Raw genomic sequence first — 14,860 nt, forward strand, 5'->3', positions numbered from 1 at the left:
AATATAAAAAATTAAACATTAATGCTCAAAAAAAAAAATGCCCAACATATAAAAAATAAAATAAAAATAAAAAATTTCTAATCCGATAGATTATTTTACTAATACCAAATCTTAGAGGCCCATTTGAATCTAATTTCTAAGGAAATTTATAATCTGAAACTCACTATCAATCTTTCCCTCCTCGTCTCTTAAAATAAACATAATATTAATAAGTCCGGCCGCATTACTAATCCCAATTCTCCCCTCTAACTCTCCAACCACACGCGCCTATAATGATTTCAGAGGACGAAGCTTCGCACACCCCATCTCACATACCGCCACGTGTGAGGAACCGCAGATCCACGCCGTTGCTTCCAGGTAAGCCGGTCAGCACACGAGGCAGCCCCACAAACCTTCACCTACCGTCCGATCAGCTGTCGAAAGACCTTTCGTCCTGCCCGAACTCTCCACGGGCAGATAGCTTCGCCTTTAAGAACCAATCCTTGCCCCCTTTCCTTCCTCACTCCAATCCCAAACCCTAAAATCTCCTCTTTTAGGGCTAATATACATATATATATATACATACAATATATACATAAATATTCTTATATGCGGTGATCGGAGCTCTCATATATCGGCGATCTAATTCATGATTTTCGAGTTGTTTCGCCGGAAATTCGACTCCGCCGGTGTAATTCCGCCCATCAATGGCGTCCACAGTGTTATCTGGCCGTAATGAATCGAGTTGGGGCCAATCCCTTTACTCTAATAATCTAAACCCTAACCCTAACCCTAACCCTAACCCTAAATCGATCCCCAAGAAGAAGAAATTACACGCACTTGGAGGAGGCAAGGTTACGGCGCCTGAAGATGCGTACTCGTTCAACCAGAGATCGATGGAATGGAACAGCGATTCGAATTTCAATCGAGGCGAATACGTTACCTTCAACATCGGTTCGTACACGAGAAGCGAGCTGATCGAGCTCAAGAAACGGTTGGTCGCTGAACGAGAACAGATCTGGAAATTGAACGATCGCATCGATTCTGGGAAAATCGGCCGCCAATTTCCGGGAAAATTCAAAAAGCTGTCGGGAAACAAGAGGCCGATTCCGTTCGTTTCCGGAAAAGATCCGAAGCGATTGTGCGAAACAACGTCGGATAATGGAATTGGAATTGGAAATGGAAATGCGAGTGAAATTGGTGATTCGATGAAGATGTGCAGGCAGGTGTTGACCAAGTTGTTGAAGCACAAGCTCAGTTGGATTTTTAACAAGCCTGTTGATGCTGTTGCTATGGGGCTTCATGATTATCATCAGATAATCAAGCGTCCTATGGATCTCGGGACGGTGAAATCGAATTTTGCAAAAAATCTGTACGCTTTACCCGAAGATTTTGCAGCGGATGTGAGATTAACCTTTAACAATGCGATGTTGTATAATCCGAAGGGCGATGAGGTGCATAAGATGGCTGAGCAGCTTCTTGTTCGTTTCGAGGAGTTGTATAGGCCAATTCAGGAGAAGTATGAGGGTGATCAAAAGCAACGTGTTGTTCTAAGTGATGAATTACAGGGGAGCTCATGGAGTCGCATTCCAACCCCTGAGAGGACAAAAAAATTGAAATCAAATTCAATGCAGACTTCACGGAAGCATGACAAGGTGCAAAGGCCTGAGATTGCCACCAAAAAATCGAAATCAAATTCAATGCCAACTGCACAGAAACAAGAGAAGATGCAAGTGCCCGTGAGTGCCACAAACCCAACATCATCATCAAACCCGCAATCGTTGCAATCGCCAACTGTGCCGACTCCATCACCGGTGCAAGGACCTCCTGTGAAGCCGGCAGTGGTGAGAGCGAACCCGGGGAAGCAACCAAAGCCGAAGGCGAAGGATCCTAACAAGAGGCAAATGAGCATGGAGGAGAAGCATAGACTGAGTGTTGGGTTGCAGAGTTTGCCCCAGGAAAAGATGCCACAGTTAGTGCAGATTATGAAGAAGAGGAATTCACATTGGCCTCAAGAGGAGGATGAAATTGAGCTAGATATTGAGGCAATTGATCTGGAGACCCTTTGGGAGCTTGATCGATTTGTGACTAATTGGAAGAAGATGGTCAGCAAGAATAAGAGGCAAGCACTCATAGGGAACAACAATTCAGCTGCAGCCACAGCCTCAGGCGAGGACAACGCGGTAAAAACTAGTCAAATTGCTTTAAAAAAATTTATTCTTTATATGCGGTCTTGCTAATAAATTCTTGTTAATTTCAGCTTTCTGTGAGTGAAAAAACTGACACTGTGAAGAAGCTGAAGAAAGGAGAGGGTGGAGAGGAAGAAGTGGACATCGGTGATGAGATGCCAATGAGCAGCTTCCCCCCTGTGGAGATTGAGAAGGATGATGGTGGTCGTGATAATGGCCATGCCTCCAGCAGTTCTAGCAGTTCCAGCAGCTCAGGCAGTGATTCATCTTCGTCAAGTGGTATTTTTTACATTCCTTTAATTTGTTCCTTGGCTGTGACAGTGAAATTGTTGGTAAAAATGCTTACTACTCGGTGGGTTGTTTGCAGATTCTGATTCGGGGAGCTCTTCAGGGAGTGATTCTGATGCAGATGACGCACAGTCACGGGGCCTAAAATCCAAGGAATTGTCAAAGACTTGAGGAGGGGAGTTATGGTAAATTGTCCAAAATTCTTTCCATAGGATGGTGTATTTAATGTTTGGTGGTGACTGATGAGATATAAATTTCTGTAAGCACTGGCCATTCCTGATTGTGCATCGAATATTAATGGCGCGATTGAGCTGAACAAATGTGCTGTCTTGCTGGCTGATGCAGCCCCATCAGCGTCAACAACACAGACTAGTAGTATGCTTGATTTGATTCCCTCAACCTGGCTTCTCTCCCCGTTCTGCGTGATGATCTGTTTTTGGGATTCATTGGCATAAGATTGAAAACAAAGAAGAAAGATTCTTCAGAGCATGTTGAAGATTTTGGGTGGCATTTTACAGAAACAGCTCTCATCTGTCTTTTGTTTTTTTTCTTTATTTTCATGAGATGGTGTCATGCTTTTCAGTGGACTCTCTGGCTCTTTCACAACTCTCTCTATTGACATTTCCTTTTTGGATTTGGGATATTCTCTATTATTGTCCAATCCAATCAATCTGAGTTTTGCATTGAATGATTTGCTCGAAGTGAGGTGTTAACTGATGAGATGCGACCACCAAGACCCATCAGCAGAATCTCTCTACTTTACTTTTTTTTGTTTTTGATGTTGTCCTCTTTGTTTGTTTGTGTATATGTATGTATACTCATCAAATCTATACAAGATAACCCAAAGGATCTTCATCCTTTTGCATAATCATCACAAGTGTAAGGTTTATGAGGAAATTTTATGAAACTAACCAAAAACATTAATTGCAGAAAAAAAAAAAAAAAAAAAAAAAAAAGCGTGTTGAATACATAGAGAACCAATGGGCCTGCAAGTGATATTGGGTTGACAATGGTCAAATCACTCTTCGTATAGATCATTATTATATCAATGGGTATCTTTTTTGGGTAGGTTTATAATTGATAGAGATGGTTTCTTAATTCGTTGACCCAATCTAAACGACTAACAGAATTGACAGTGGAACTCTCCCTGACTACTTTTTCTTATTGGCAAAACAAACAGGAACTTGGACCTCTTTAATTTTCCCGGATAATTAAACATGGGAATGGGCAGCAGTAGTTTATGGGTTAGTGTGAACTGAGGAAAAAAAAATCAAAAATATGTTCGATGTATTGAGAAATAGTGTGTACTGAGACGAATAGTTGTGTAAATAGAGCTACTCTTCATATATGGAGTTACATAAACAAATCTACCCTCATAAAAAAGCAGAGCAAGTTTTCTGTGGTTTGTTGCTATCTTGTTTAATTGTCATTGTCCTTGGTTGAAATATTTTCCCAAATCAGTTTAATAACACAACTGGACTGGGTCATTCCGGAAAGCATTTAGATTATGTTTCAAAATTCTGGCAAGATGCTTGCATGATCTAATAGTTCTCTGTTTTGAAGCAGAGGGCATTAAGATTTAAAGACAGAAAATTCTTAGCCATTATGCTCAATTTCATGTGAGGACCCAATCTAGTGAGAGAATTTATATTTATCATATTATTCATACAAACAATTCCTAAACCTAATGTCCAGACCAAAAATGTACAGAGAGAACAAAATTTTGACCATCAACAATCAGTTTACCTTTCATAAGAAAACTGCAATATACAACACTCATCGATTGAATTTTATGGATTGGAAAAGTCAATAAGCTATATGATGGTTAATTGTTAACAATTCATGTCCCAAGAAAAATAAACATAACAAAACATATATAATGCACCAACTATCATCAAACTCTTCCTCAACATCCAATGCAAGGAGACTAAATAATTTCACAGAGAGGAAAATCTTACAGACAAAACTGAATCTTCGAAGGTTACAAGTGCTGGATCTGAGCAGCCGCAGGAGTGCATGCCCTGAAGTATACTGCAAGTAACAATTCTGTTTGAAATGAAAATCAAAAACCCTTATTGTTATCTTGATGACCTTTTTGTTACAGCACTATCACCCATAATTGTATAGTATTTCCAATCATTCAAATAAGTATAACCTCAAAACTCTTCAGCAAAGCTTTCCATCTAATGTAATCTTCGTTCTCTACTGTTCATGCTTCTTCAAAGCAAGAAACAACTCACCAAGTTGAGATTCGCAGGCAGTCTGAGCATCAGATCCCAAAGCTTTAAGAAATGACACAGAAAGATTAAGGCTTGTTATAATCTGGAAGACCCTGCTGCAAAACTTGCGCACTTCAGCCCGTCTAGACTGCTTTTCTGGCATATTTGTTACCAATTCCTTTACCAGTTGACACAGTTTTGGAAGATGATTGTCCAAAATTTTCCTTGATGCAGCCTGTCCACTTTCATCGGTGCTTACAGAGACCAGTGACTTCAATATTTCAATCACAAAGTCGAGTGCTTCAACTCGCCGAAACTCTGATTTCGAACCGCAACATTTCTCCAAAAGAAATTCAAAGAGGTGATGCCCAACCCATGGTCGTCTTCTGAATATTTCTTTCAAAAACTCAGACTTCATTTGAGACTTTTTACTATCAAAATAGGCCTGCAAAGCACCTTGGAAGATATCAAAAGCCTGCTGAAGTTCGGATTCAGGAAACTTTCTTCCATCAATGATCTTCAGAATCCAAAATGTTGAATTTTGTGCGAGGGATGTTATCATCTTGTGTCGATTCCAGGAGGCCGACTGCTTCTTCTTGGATGGATTGACAACAGACTTCTTTTTCTTGAATGGTTTTGAAGCCAATTTTAGGTTCTTTTCCAAAAGAGATTCAAGCGTAGATATTTGCACAGCTTCTCCTCTTGGATAGTCCTTTGCTTTAAAAATTTTCTTTTGCAGAATGCTCCATATGCGCTGGCCGAGTTGCTCACTACCTTCTGTGGTGTGTGGATTAACAAATGCCTGGACCAAGTTAGAGTACACCTTCAATACCTGGGGTTTTCCTGTGTAGCAAAACAGAAGTTGAAAAATTATTCATCCATGAAATGCCAAAGATAAGTGCTTCAAAATCCAGACCCTTTCACAAACAGGAAAATAGACAGATCAAGGTTGGGTTCAGCCGTTGGGTCAATTAAAGTCAAACCACGCTGTAATATATTAAATACCTAATAAAATAAATTACAAAAAAAAAAAAAAAATGAAAGCACAAAACTAGGTAAATTTCCGCTGGTCTGTTTTAATAAATAAATAAAAACCCTACAATGATATTTAATTCTGTTTGCTATATATATGCAACATATTATGTTTGCTTTTAGACTTAACTGAGGATATGACCTGTTAATAGATATAGATCAAACTGGGAAAAATAGATCCATGTAGCCAAACCCAAGTAATTAGGACAAAGCTTGTTTAGTTGAGTATCCTTATTTTCTAGATAACCAAAAAATCATGAGAAAAAACAAATATCAATAAGAGTGTCCTTCAGTAACTAAATAGTTATAATTTATAAAATAGCAATTAAGCTGCAAAAAAAAAAGAAATTCAATAGTTGAGCGTAGGTAGCCCATGATTGAATTTGTTACGAGACTAGGAAGATTAACTGCATCTTAAAATTAATTTTGATAAATAAATCTAAAAAATAATTGACTGTGATTCAACACAGGAACAAAAATTCAATTAGTTTCCATCAAAATGGTCGGAACATTTTTGTTTCTTGGAAAAATGAAAAATTAGTGGAATATCGAAATTCCAATAGTTCCACCGGAACATTATGAAACATCGAGTTGTTTTGACACATCAGAAATATTCAACCATGATCGTTTCTATTTGATTCCTTTTTTCAAAATAAATGATTTGTGAATAAAGGAAAATCTTAAATTTGTTAGAGAATCTAAGAAACTAGAAAAGAGATGATAAAACAAGTATATGATTAAGTCATTTATTCCATAACATTTTTGAAATGTTTCTGAAAAACATTTCCGTTTCCAAACTAACTAAAACAACATACCAAAACAAAATTTTGATTCTTGGATTCAAGTTCAACAGAATGAGAAGAGTGGGAATTCAGGCTAAAGTAACAAATTTCAAAACCATTATTATTATTATGTGTGTAAATATATTTATATGTAATCCTAACAATGTTTTGGCAATAATGTTGTTTTCAGCACTGCTAAGTTCTATACACAATCTCTACACTACTATATGAACAGCCGCCATACAATTTCATTCAGATCAGCCTTACTGTGGTTTCCAAAGATTTTAATAAATGTATATGAAAGGTTATACCCAGTACACAAGACTCTCTCGCTCACAACAGGGTCAGCGAGAGGTAGTTGATACGCAGCCTTACCCACCATTTTGTGGAGAGGTTGCTTTCTGTGACTTGAACCAGCCACAAGATTAGGTTAATTTCCGTGACTCGAACCAGCCACAATATTGGGCACGGATAGCACTTGCCATCACGCTAGGTCAAGGCCTCTATTTTAATACACTAGTGTTGGGGGGGGGGGGGGGGGGGGGGTAAGATTTTGAGCAGTTTAATACATGAAGAAGATGGGTTGAATCTGAAAACGATTTACAGCAGTTTAAACATGGTTTAGAGTTTCTGGATGAGGTTTAATGCATGAAGATGGGTCGAATTTGAAAACAATTTACAGCAGTTTAAAAATGGTTTAGAGCAGTTTCTAGATGTGAAATTTACAGTTAAATTTGAGGGGCATTCTTAGAAAATGATGAAAGTGTGAAGAGGCCTCTTCTTCTGCGCTGTGTGCTTTTAATAAAAGAATAGATGTGTATGATGTTATAAATGAAAATATAGCACATAACATCTCAGTGTTAGCCAACATATATTTATGCCCAGTAAACTGATTTCCCAAAGAGTTAAAACACAACTTGAACTTTGTCGAAAACAGACTTGCCTGGATTCTCATGTAGGTAAATCTCCAACAATGAGAGAACGCGAAGTTTGAAGAGCACGAGCTGGGATTGAGCAGTTTCACCCCCAGCCTGGTTCTTACGCTCTTTCAAAATTTTTGCAAGATAAGTATCCATGCGGAACATTGCATCATCATCCATTCCCCCATCAGAATCATCAGAAGCTTCGGGATGTGCTTTGTCAACTGCCTCAAGTCCACCTACTACTTCAGAATCATCTGTCTGCTCATCACTCTCAGCAGTTTCACCCGTCTCAGCTTCATCAGATTCCTCATCTTCTTCAATACCAAGAAGATCTTCATCATCCTCATCATCATCGCTGTCTGTTTCATGATGTCTAGCCGGTTTCAAATCTTTCTTTATGACCCGCAACATCCGAAGCAGTCCATCATCCGTAACATCATTGCAAAAATACTTAAAAACCTGTGAAAAAATGATGGGGGAAAAAAAATAATGAACTATATACAAGAAACACAACAAACCACACAATGCCCTTAAAAATCCTATATAATTTTTAGATAGGAATGAGTCTCATCCAAATTCTTGAGCTCATACAAACAGTGTCGGGAATCAAAATTGTTGTTCTGGGATTCACCTGCTCAGTAGAAGAACGCATAGGAGCAGATGATTGTGGCAGCAAAGATAGAAGTGTATCCACAAGGACATCCATCAACACAGGAGTTCCATCACTGTCTGTTTCATCATCTCCAGAGGAGTCTAGAAGATCAGGACAGGAAAAGGCTTTTTTACAACAAATAATGAGTTCAGAGGCAGCTTCTGAAAATTCCCCTGGTCGAAGGAGAACCTGCAGCACCAACTGGATGAGCAAGTACCTCAGGGCATGCAACTTATTTGCATCTGCACTGAGCCCACAGTTCCTTTCCTGCACATGATTTTAAATCTTAATACAGCATATCTTTTCACTTAAACAGATATGGACTAACAAATAGCTGCTTGAAACTTGACACAGAAGAACAGGTTTCCATGTACCACATCTTAAATCCTGGCAACAGGTCAAACATAAGATGGCCTACTTAGAACATCATAAAACTAAACAGTAAACAACAATTACAGACCAATAACTTCATACTAGACAATTTAAAAACTTGCTACCACACATTTTATGAAAGACTGAACGTCATACTTTACTTGCAACTCATCATAAGGCAAAATCAGCACTTTTTATGTCAAGAGTACCAAGCTTTAGACACCCTCCCCACCCCCCAAAACCACTCCTTTTCTTTTCTTTTCTTCCTTCCTTTACTTCTTTGTCAAGCAAATACAACAAAAGAGAGGGAAAATGAAAGTAAAATCCATATAGAAGGGCCCATGAGCAGCATTGCCTGGTAGTGGCACATATCACAAGAAGAAAAAGAAAAAAAAAGAAGGATTAAGTACCTCTCTTGACAGCTGAGTTTCCATTTCCTGCAGTTTTTTGAATGCTTTTTCATCCTCATTGCTCAAGGCTCGAAAGAGTGACACTGACGGAATGTTGCACATTGTAGTAAGGAACCGCATGAAATAAGATCCAAGATCATTTGTCTCAAGGCTACTTGCCACCAAATGAGACCCCTCTCCTTTCTGAGCATTTGCCAGCAACAACTGAATCTGCTCAATGCACATCCTGCAAAGAGCACTTGAGGTGGCTGCTTTTGGCCATCTAAACTTCTCTTCTAATTCAAAAGAAGTCACTTCAGTGCCAAGAGATGAAGAAAATATACCCTGAACAGCTAAAATCTTCAAAATTTCTTTTTGCACCCGAAACTTCGCTTCAGTATCTAGCTGCAAATGTTTTAAAACACTAGGGAGGGAATCTATAACCCAACTTTTCAAAAAATCAGAACTTCCCATTGTCCCAACAGAATCCTTATCCTCTATTGAACCTATCTCTGAATTGTCATCTGTTGTCTGACTCTGATCTGAAGGTTCCTCTGAAACATGGCCTTCATCCAGAAACAGGGTCACTAAATTCTGAATAAACAGCATGCAGCCAGATTCAGTTTTAAACTCTGCCATCAAATCTTTAACTGTTTTCGTCCGAGTTATGCAGTCAAATTTCCCATTGCTGTGCTTCTGCAGGGCCATAATAACCGACACTCTTCTAATATCATCATTCTTCACCCAGTCTGACAGTTCTTTTAGAAAATATTGTGCAACTTTGTACAGCCAAGAGTCCTTGGTAGAAAGTATATCCATCAGGCACTGAACAAGTTTGTAAGACAGAACAACTGGGATGCAAGACGCAGGCAGCCTTGGTAGGAGAAGATGCAGGACATCAAAGGCCAAGTGTTTACGGTCATGAGAGGACAAAAGAAGGCATCCTTCAACAATAACTTCACAAAAACATCGAAGGTTTTTCTCAATCTCTTCTTCCGATGAGCTACACTTGCGATTCTTTTTGTGCTTCTTGATGGAAGTTAAACCTGATGTTGAATCTACATCTTGCAAAACCAAATCAGCTAAAAGAATATTTACCAAGACAGGCCAGACAGTATGAACTCGAGGCTGACAGAAAGTGGATTCCTGCAAGATTACCAAAAAGATTAAAACTATTTCTTCCTCCTTATATAAATACTTATTGCAGTAATATGAATCTGAAAATCACCATTAAGCAATTAGAGAGGGAGGACAAATGGTCAGCCGAAAACAACCCACTAGGGCTATATGGATCAGGCAGAAGTTTGCTAAACACTTTGCTGCCAAGAGAAATTTTTTCTCGCATTTTAAGAGCTAGAACCAATGCATCGGGATTTCCAACTTCAATGGCTCCTTCAAACCACTCCTGAAGGCCTGGAGCTTCAAGTACATGATTCAGCAAGGCTTTAACTGGCAACTGCAATACCATAAGCATCATTATGTTTACTATAATCCAATACAAAATGGAATCTAAAGGAAACCATTGTCAGCACCCGCATCAGATTAGACAAGCTATAACAAGGAAAGGAAAGAAAAATGAACAAAAAATTAGAAAGACTAAAGCAGGAAAAATTCAAAACCAACCAATGACTATAGTGCCTCCAACAATCAAGGAAAAGGAAAGTATAGATAACTAGGGCATAAAGAATCAATAGGTGCACTTCAAGAGAAATATATACAGCAAAAGCAAATATGCACACCTCAGAGAAAGAAAGACCTCCAATAAATCTACATCTTGATGGAAGCTAAAAGAATACAACTGTGGCTATTCACACTCTACCCAGCCAATTGATTGTTAAAATAAATAAAAGGTAAATAAATAGGCGTACAATTGTTGCTATTCACTCTAGCAGCCAACTGTTTCTATTCACTCTACCCTTCATGATGCTACTACTCATAGATTTTAATATACAGCTCACATAGATGGACTGCAAAGGCAAACAGTCTGCCTGAACCAACCCAATTTTTTTTTTTATTATTTTATATATTTTATTTTGAGGCAGAAAAATGAAATTAAGATTTTTATCTTGACAATGCTGATGAAAACTCTACAGGTAGAACAATGACAAGAAATAAATCTGAAAGCAACACCATATTAATAAGCATAAAGAGCACATACTGCCAATTTAACCAAAAATCAAGGACTACGGTCCCGTTAATACATATGCACACATCATTTTTTATTTTTTATTTTGGGACAAGTAAACCGCATGCGTACCCATTACAAAACCTTCAAGACAAGCTGAAAGCACCACTAGTTGAGGACAACAAAGAAGTTCACTTCGGTTTGGGGAGAAAAGGTGGGGAGCACAACAAAACAAGACAAAAAAGAACAAAATGCAAAAAAAAAAACACAAAAACACAAAAAAAAACACAAAAAACGAAAACAAAAGGACCCATGACTACAACAATAGAATGCTATGGTACAAGTTATGGGCAACACAAAAGAATGGGGCGGACAATCGCAAAAGGGTATGTTTTGAGGTAGTGGATATGATGTTGATGACAATTGCAAATGTCCTCCCCATGAGCAAGCAATTTGTCCAAGGCAACACCGTATATGAGCAACAGTGGAACAAGAAACCGAAATAATATGAAACCAAAAGTGGTAATAATATTATAGCTAGTTTCTCAGGTCCGTCAAAATTATAAAATAACATCTACAACTGTCTAACATTGTCCTCCTCACCCACGCTGATTTGGAGAGCTAACTATACAAGTTTGCGGCAAGTGCTGCTAGTGAGGAGGTTGCATGTGAGAGAGGGGTGAAGCCCACATCAGATTGGTATGAAAGTAATGTGCAATAAATAAGTGCGAGGGCACCCTAAATAGCTTTTAGGGTTGAATTCTACCCAAGACCGTGTAACAACCACAAGAGTTGATTAACCCATTTATTAGGCTAAAGTACCTTCTCAGACAAGTTCAAAATAATTGAGACAGCAGGCTCTTGCAAGTACCGCTTCTTGGCTGCAAGGGAAATAAGAGAACTAGTAAATTCTTTGATGCAAGGAGAGCTTTCATCCGAGACCCACTCTTCAGTTAGCCTTCCTGATCGTGCAATGGATCCATAAGCAAACAAGCGACCCAAAAGACAATCCCTCACTTCCTACAACACAATAACGAGCAAATTAAAATTTTCCCTTTAAAAAATGTCTACCTCACCAAAGTCTACTTTAAACATAAAGGAACTCTTTCCCACCTGACCCTTCATTGAAGAAGAGACCTCCAACAGATCAACTATCAGTTTCAGCAATGCATCAACTTTGATGCTCGGAATTGCACCAATTAAAACAGTCAAACCCAATGCAAAGCCTTGTCTTGCACACTGTAAAGTAATAGTAAACCACACAGGCCAGGAGTCAGCGAACAAAGTTGCAATTAGAGATGGGTGAGCATATTCCAACAACAAAAATATTATCCACAAAGACATGCAACACTCTAGAATTGAAAGCTCCACTGTCTTCAACGAACAATGATTAACTCCAAATACTCGTATATGATAAAAACACTAGCAAAACATGGCCCATCTAAAGCATTTCACATTTATGAGTCTAGTAGCAGGTTCTACAACTAAAAGAGGATATATGTAATGAGAATAGAAAAGAAATTACTCACTCTTAAATATGTTAACTCAAGTTATCTATGACAAAGAAATCATGTGTATATGTTAAAATCAAGTTAAACCATTGAAGCAAAATAAAACAAATCAATGTATGCAATTGTACCATTTTGAAATCCATTGACAAGAAACATTCAATTGCATGTGCTGAATTTAACTTATTCCATCTACAAATCCTATAATGATGAAAGATATCGAAAAATGTCTCACTGCATCTCATGGAGCAAAGCTGCAAAAGTACAATCATAGACATATCAAACTACTAATGAGTTGAAATCAAGTCACAATTGGCACCTTCCAGTACCCTAATCCATTGACATTTTTATTTGAGATATACCCAAATCCAACCAAAATTTTCACATATGAACTTAATAAGTAAGCTTATGTTAAGCAGAGCGAAAGAACCTAATTGTAAAGATAAGTGTTCCAGTTTGCAAATGGCACAAATATGGGTATGCTGAACAGAAAAGTCAAAAAAGAGGACCCAAAAAAAAAAAAATAATAATAATAAAAATAAACTAATAATAATAATAATAATAAATGCAGCAAAGATAAAGAAAGGAAGGAAAAAGCAGCAAAAGATAAATGCATTCCTTAAATGCAAGGATGGTATGCAAGATTATAAACCAAATCAAATGAACATACCTCTCTTGATGAAGAAACACCACGTATAAGTCTCCGAACAGCATATCTCAAAGAAGGCGCACAGTTATTCAATCCATCATCCTTTTCTGCTTCCAACTGCAATCCACCCTCAGCAACGTCCTTCCTCTCAAGCTTATCATACATGCTTTGGACTTCCTGCAACTCTGTTACCAATGCCTCAACTGCTGCTTCTCTTACTGTACTATCAGCTGATGCAAGGTCCTTAAAGACACTAACATGGAACTCAGGCAGACCACTACTTGCCAGAGTCAGCATAGGCACCCGAGTCTCGTCAAACTTCATATCCAACTGTTTGGGCTTTGGTTCCACATTATCAGAAGGAGCATGACGTTTCTCTTTGTCTAATGCTTTCCTTTTCTTCTTTCTCTCCATTGGCTTGATAGATTGCATAGTTGAAGATGGGGAGGCAGACCCATCTGCAACCTGTTTCTTCTTATCCTTTTTCATTTTCTTTTTCAAACGCTCTGAAACAACTTTATCATTGATTATATCTACCTGATTTTTTGCTTCCTTTACAACATCAGTCGAAGATGGGGAAGCGGACCTGTCTGCAACTTTTTTCTTCTTCTCCTTTTTCATTTTCTTTTTCAATGGCTCAGAAACAACTTTATCACTGATTATATCCAACTGATTTTCTGCTTCCTCCACAGCATCATCAGACCCTCTTTTCTTACTACCCATTTATGCCAACCAAAAAAAATTGTACAAGAAACTTGCTGCTTAAAACAAATAAAATCAATGATAAATAAGAAAATTTAACAAAATGATAAGCATATTCAAGCCTAACTAACAAAATCATACTACATTAAGCACTGAGGTGTAAGAAACAAAACAAGTAACATAATCAAGCCTAACCAACAAAATGATAAAATGGACCTCAAATGTGGAACAAGACAGATAAATCTATTTATGCTCTGTTTGGTTCCAGAGAAATTTACCAGAGAACAACTAGGAAAAAGAAGAAAAATAATCCTAATCTAAAAATTCTCCATATTTCAGACCAAGTCAATTAAACTGAGCCTGAAACAACATAGATTACTTGACATGAGCCTGTTAAAGTAGTTTCATTGTTTCCGAATCAAAATACAGGCAAATAAAAAAGGAATATTTTTGTTTTCTCTCCTTTCCAGGCAATTTCTCAGCAACCAAACAGCTGTTTTGTCAAAATAAAACTGAAGAAGATGAAGAAAGAACTAACCTTGGAGAGAGAGAGAGAGAGAGAGAGATTAGGGTTTATGAGGATTGAGATTGTTTCCTGTGGTTCGAATGTCTAGGGTTTATGAGAAGGGTTGATGTTATTCGTTTCGGGCCGGGCTTTCACAGGAGGAAGAAAGAATTTTGAGTTCTGTATATATTGCCATAGTTTAACCCCTGCAAGGTAAATACATTTACTTCCAGGCCATCGCTCATTATTATTATTTTTTTTTTGCAAAATTTACAAATCAGTAGTTACTTTTGCAAGATAATTACAAATTTATAATAAATAAATAAAAACTTGCGACTTTAATTATTAAATGGGAGTTTTAAAATACTTCTAAATGAGATTTATTAATAAAAATTTCTTATTAAAATGTATAAAATTTATCATAAATCTGTAACTATTTTTCAAAAGTATAACTAATTTGTTATTTCCCTCTCTTTTTTTTCTTCTTCTTTTCTTTTTTTTTTTTTTTTTTGTGTAGTACAATTTTTACTTATAATTTTATAAGAT

General features: G+C 37.6%; 2 protein-coding genes across 2 annotated transcripts; one reads left to right on the forward strand and one right to left on the reverse strand.

The window, feature by feature from the left end:
• Nucleotides 1-282: 282 nt before the first annotated feature.
• Nucleotides 283-3,324, forward strand: LOC114310158 (transcription factor GTE7). Its single transcript, XM_028256068.2, has 3 exons — nt 283-2,162; nt 2,240-2,447; nt 2,536-3,324. The coding sequence occupies exons 1-3, from the start codon at nt 687-689 to the stop codon at nt 2,625-2,627; spliced, it is 1,776 nt and encodes a 591-aa protein (XP_028111869.2). The 5' UTR covers nt 283-686; the 3' UTR covers nt 2,628-3,324.
• A 915-nt stretch (nt 3,325-4,239) lies between these two features.
• On the reverse strand, nt 4,240-14,535 carry LOC114310157 (uncharacterized). Its single transcript, XM_028256066.2, has 9 exons — nt 14,348-14,535; nt 13,129-13,865; nt 12,064-12,189; nt 11,773-11,970; nt 10,054-10,281; nt 8,847-9,971; nt 8,044-8,331; nt 7,433-7,871; nt 4,240-5,518 (listed from the first exon to the last, which is right to left on the reverse strand). Exons 2-9 carry the CDS (start codon nt 13,828-13,830, stop codon nt 4,659-4,661), a joined length of 3,966 nt encoding a protein of 1,321 aa, XP_028111867.2. The 5' UTR covers nt 13,831-13,865; nt 14,348-14,535; the 3' UTR covers nt 4,240-4,658.
• Nucleotides 14,536-14,860: the final 325 nt, after the last annotated feature.

Source organism: Camellia sinensis, chromosome 12 (genome assembly GCF_055761805.1).
Source record: "Camellia sinensis isolate YWXY chromosome 12, ASM5576180v1, whole genome shotgun sequence".
NCBI lineage: Eukaryota > Viridiplantae > Streptophyta > Magnoliopsida > Ericales > Theaceae > Camellia > Camellia sinensis.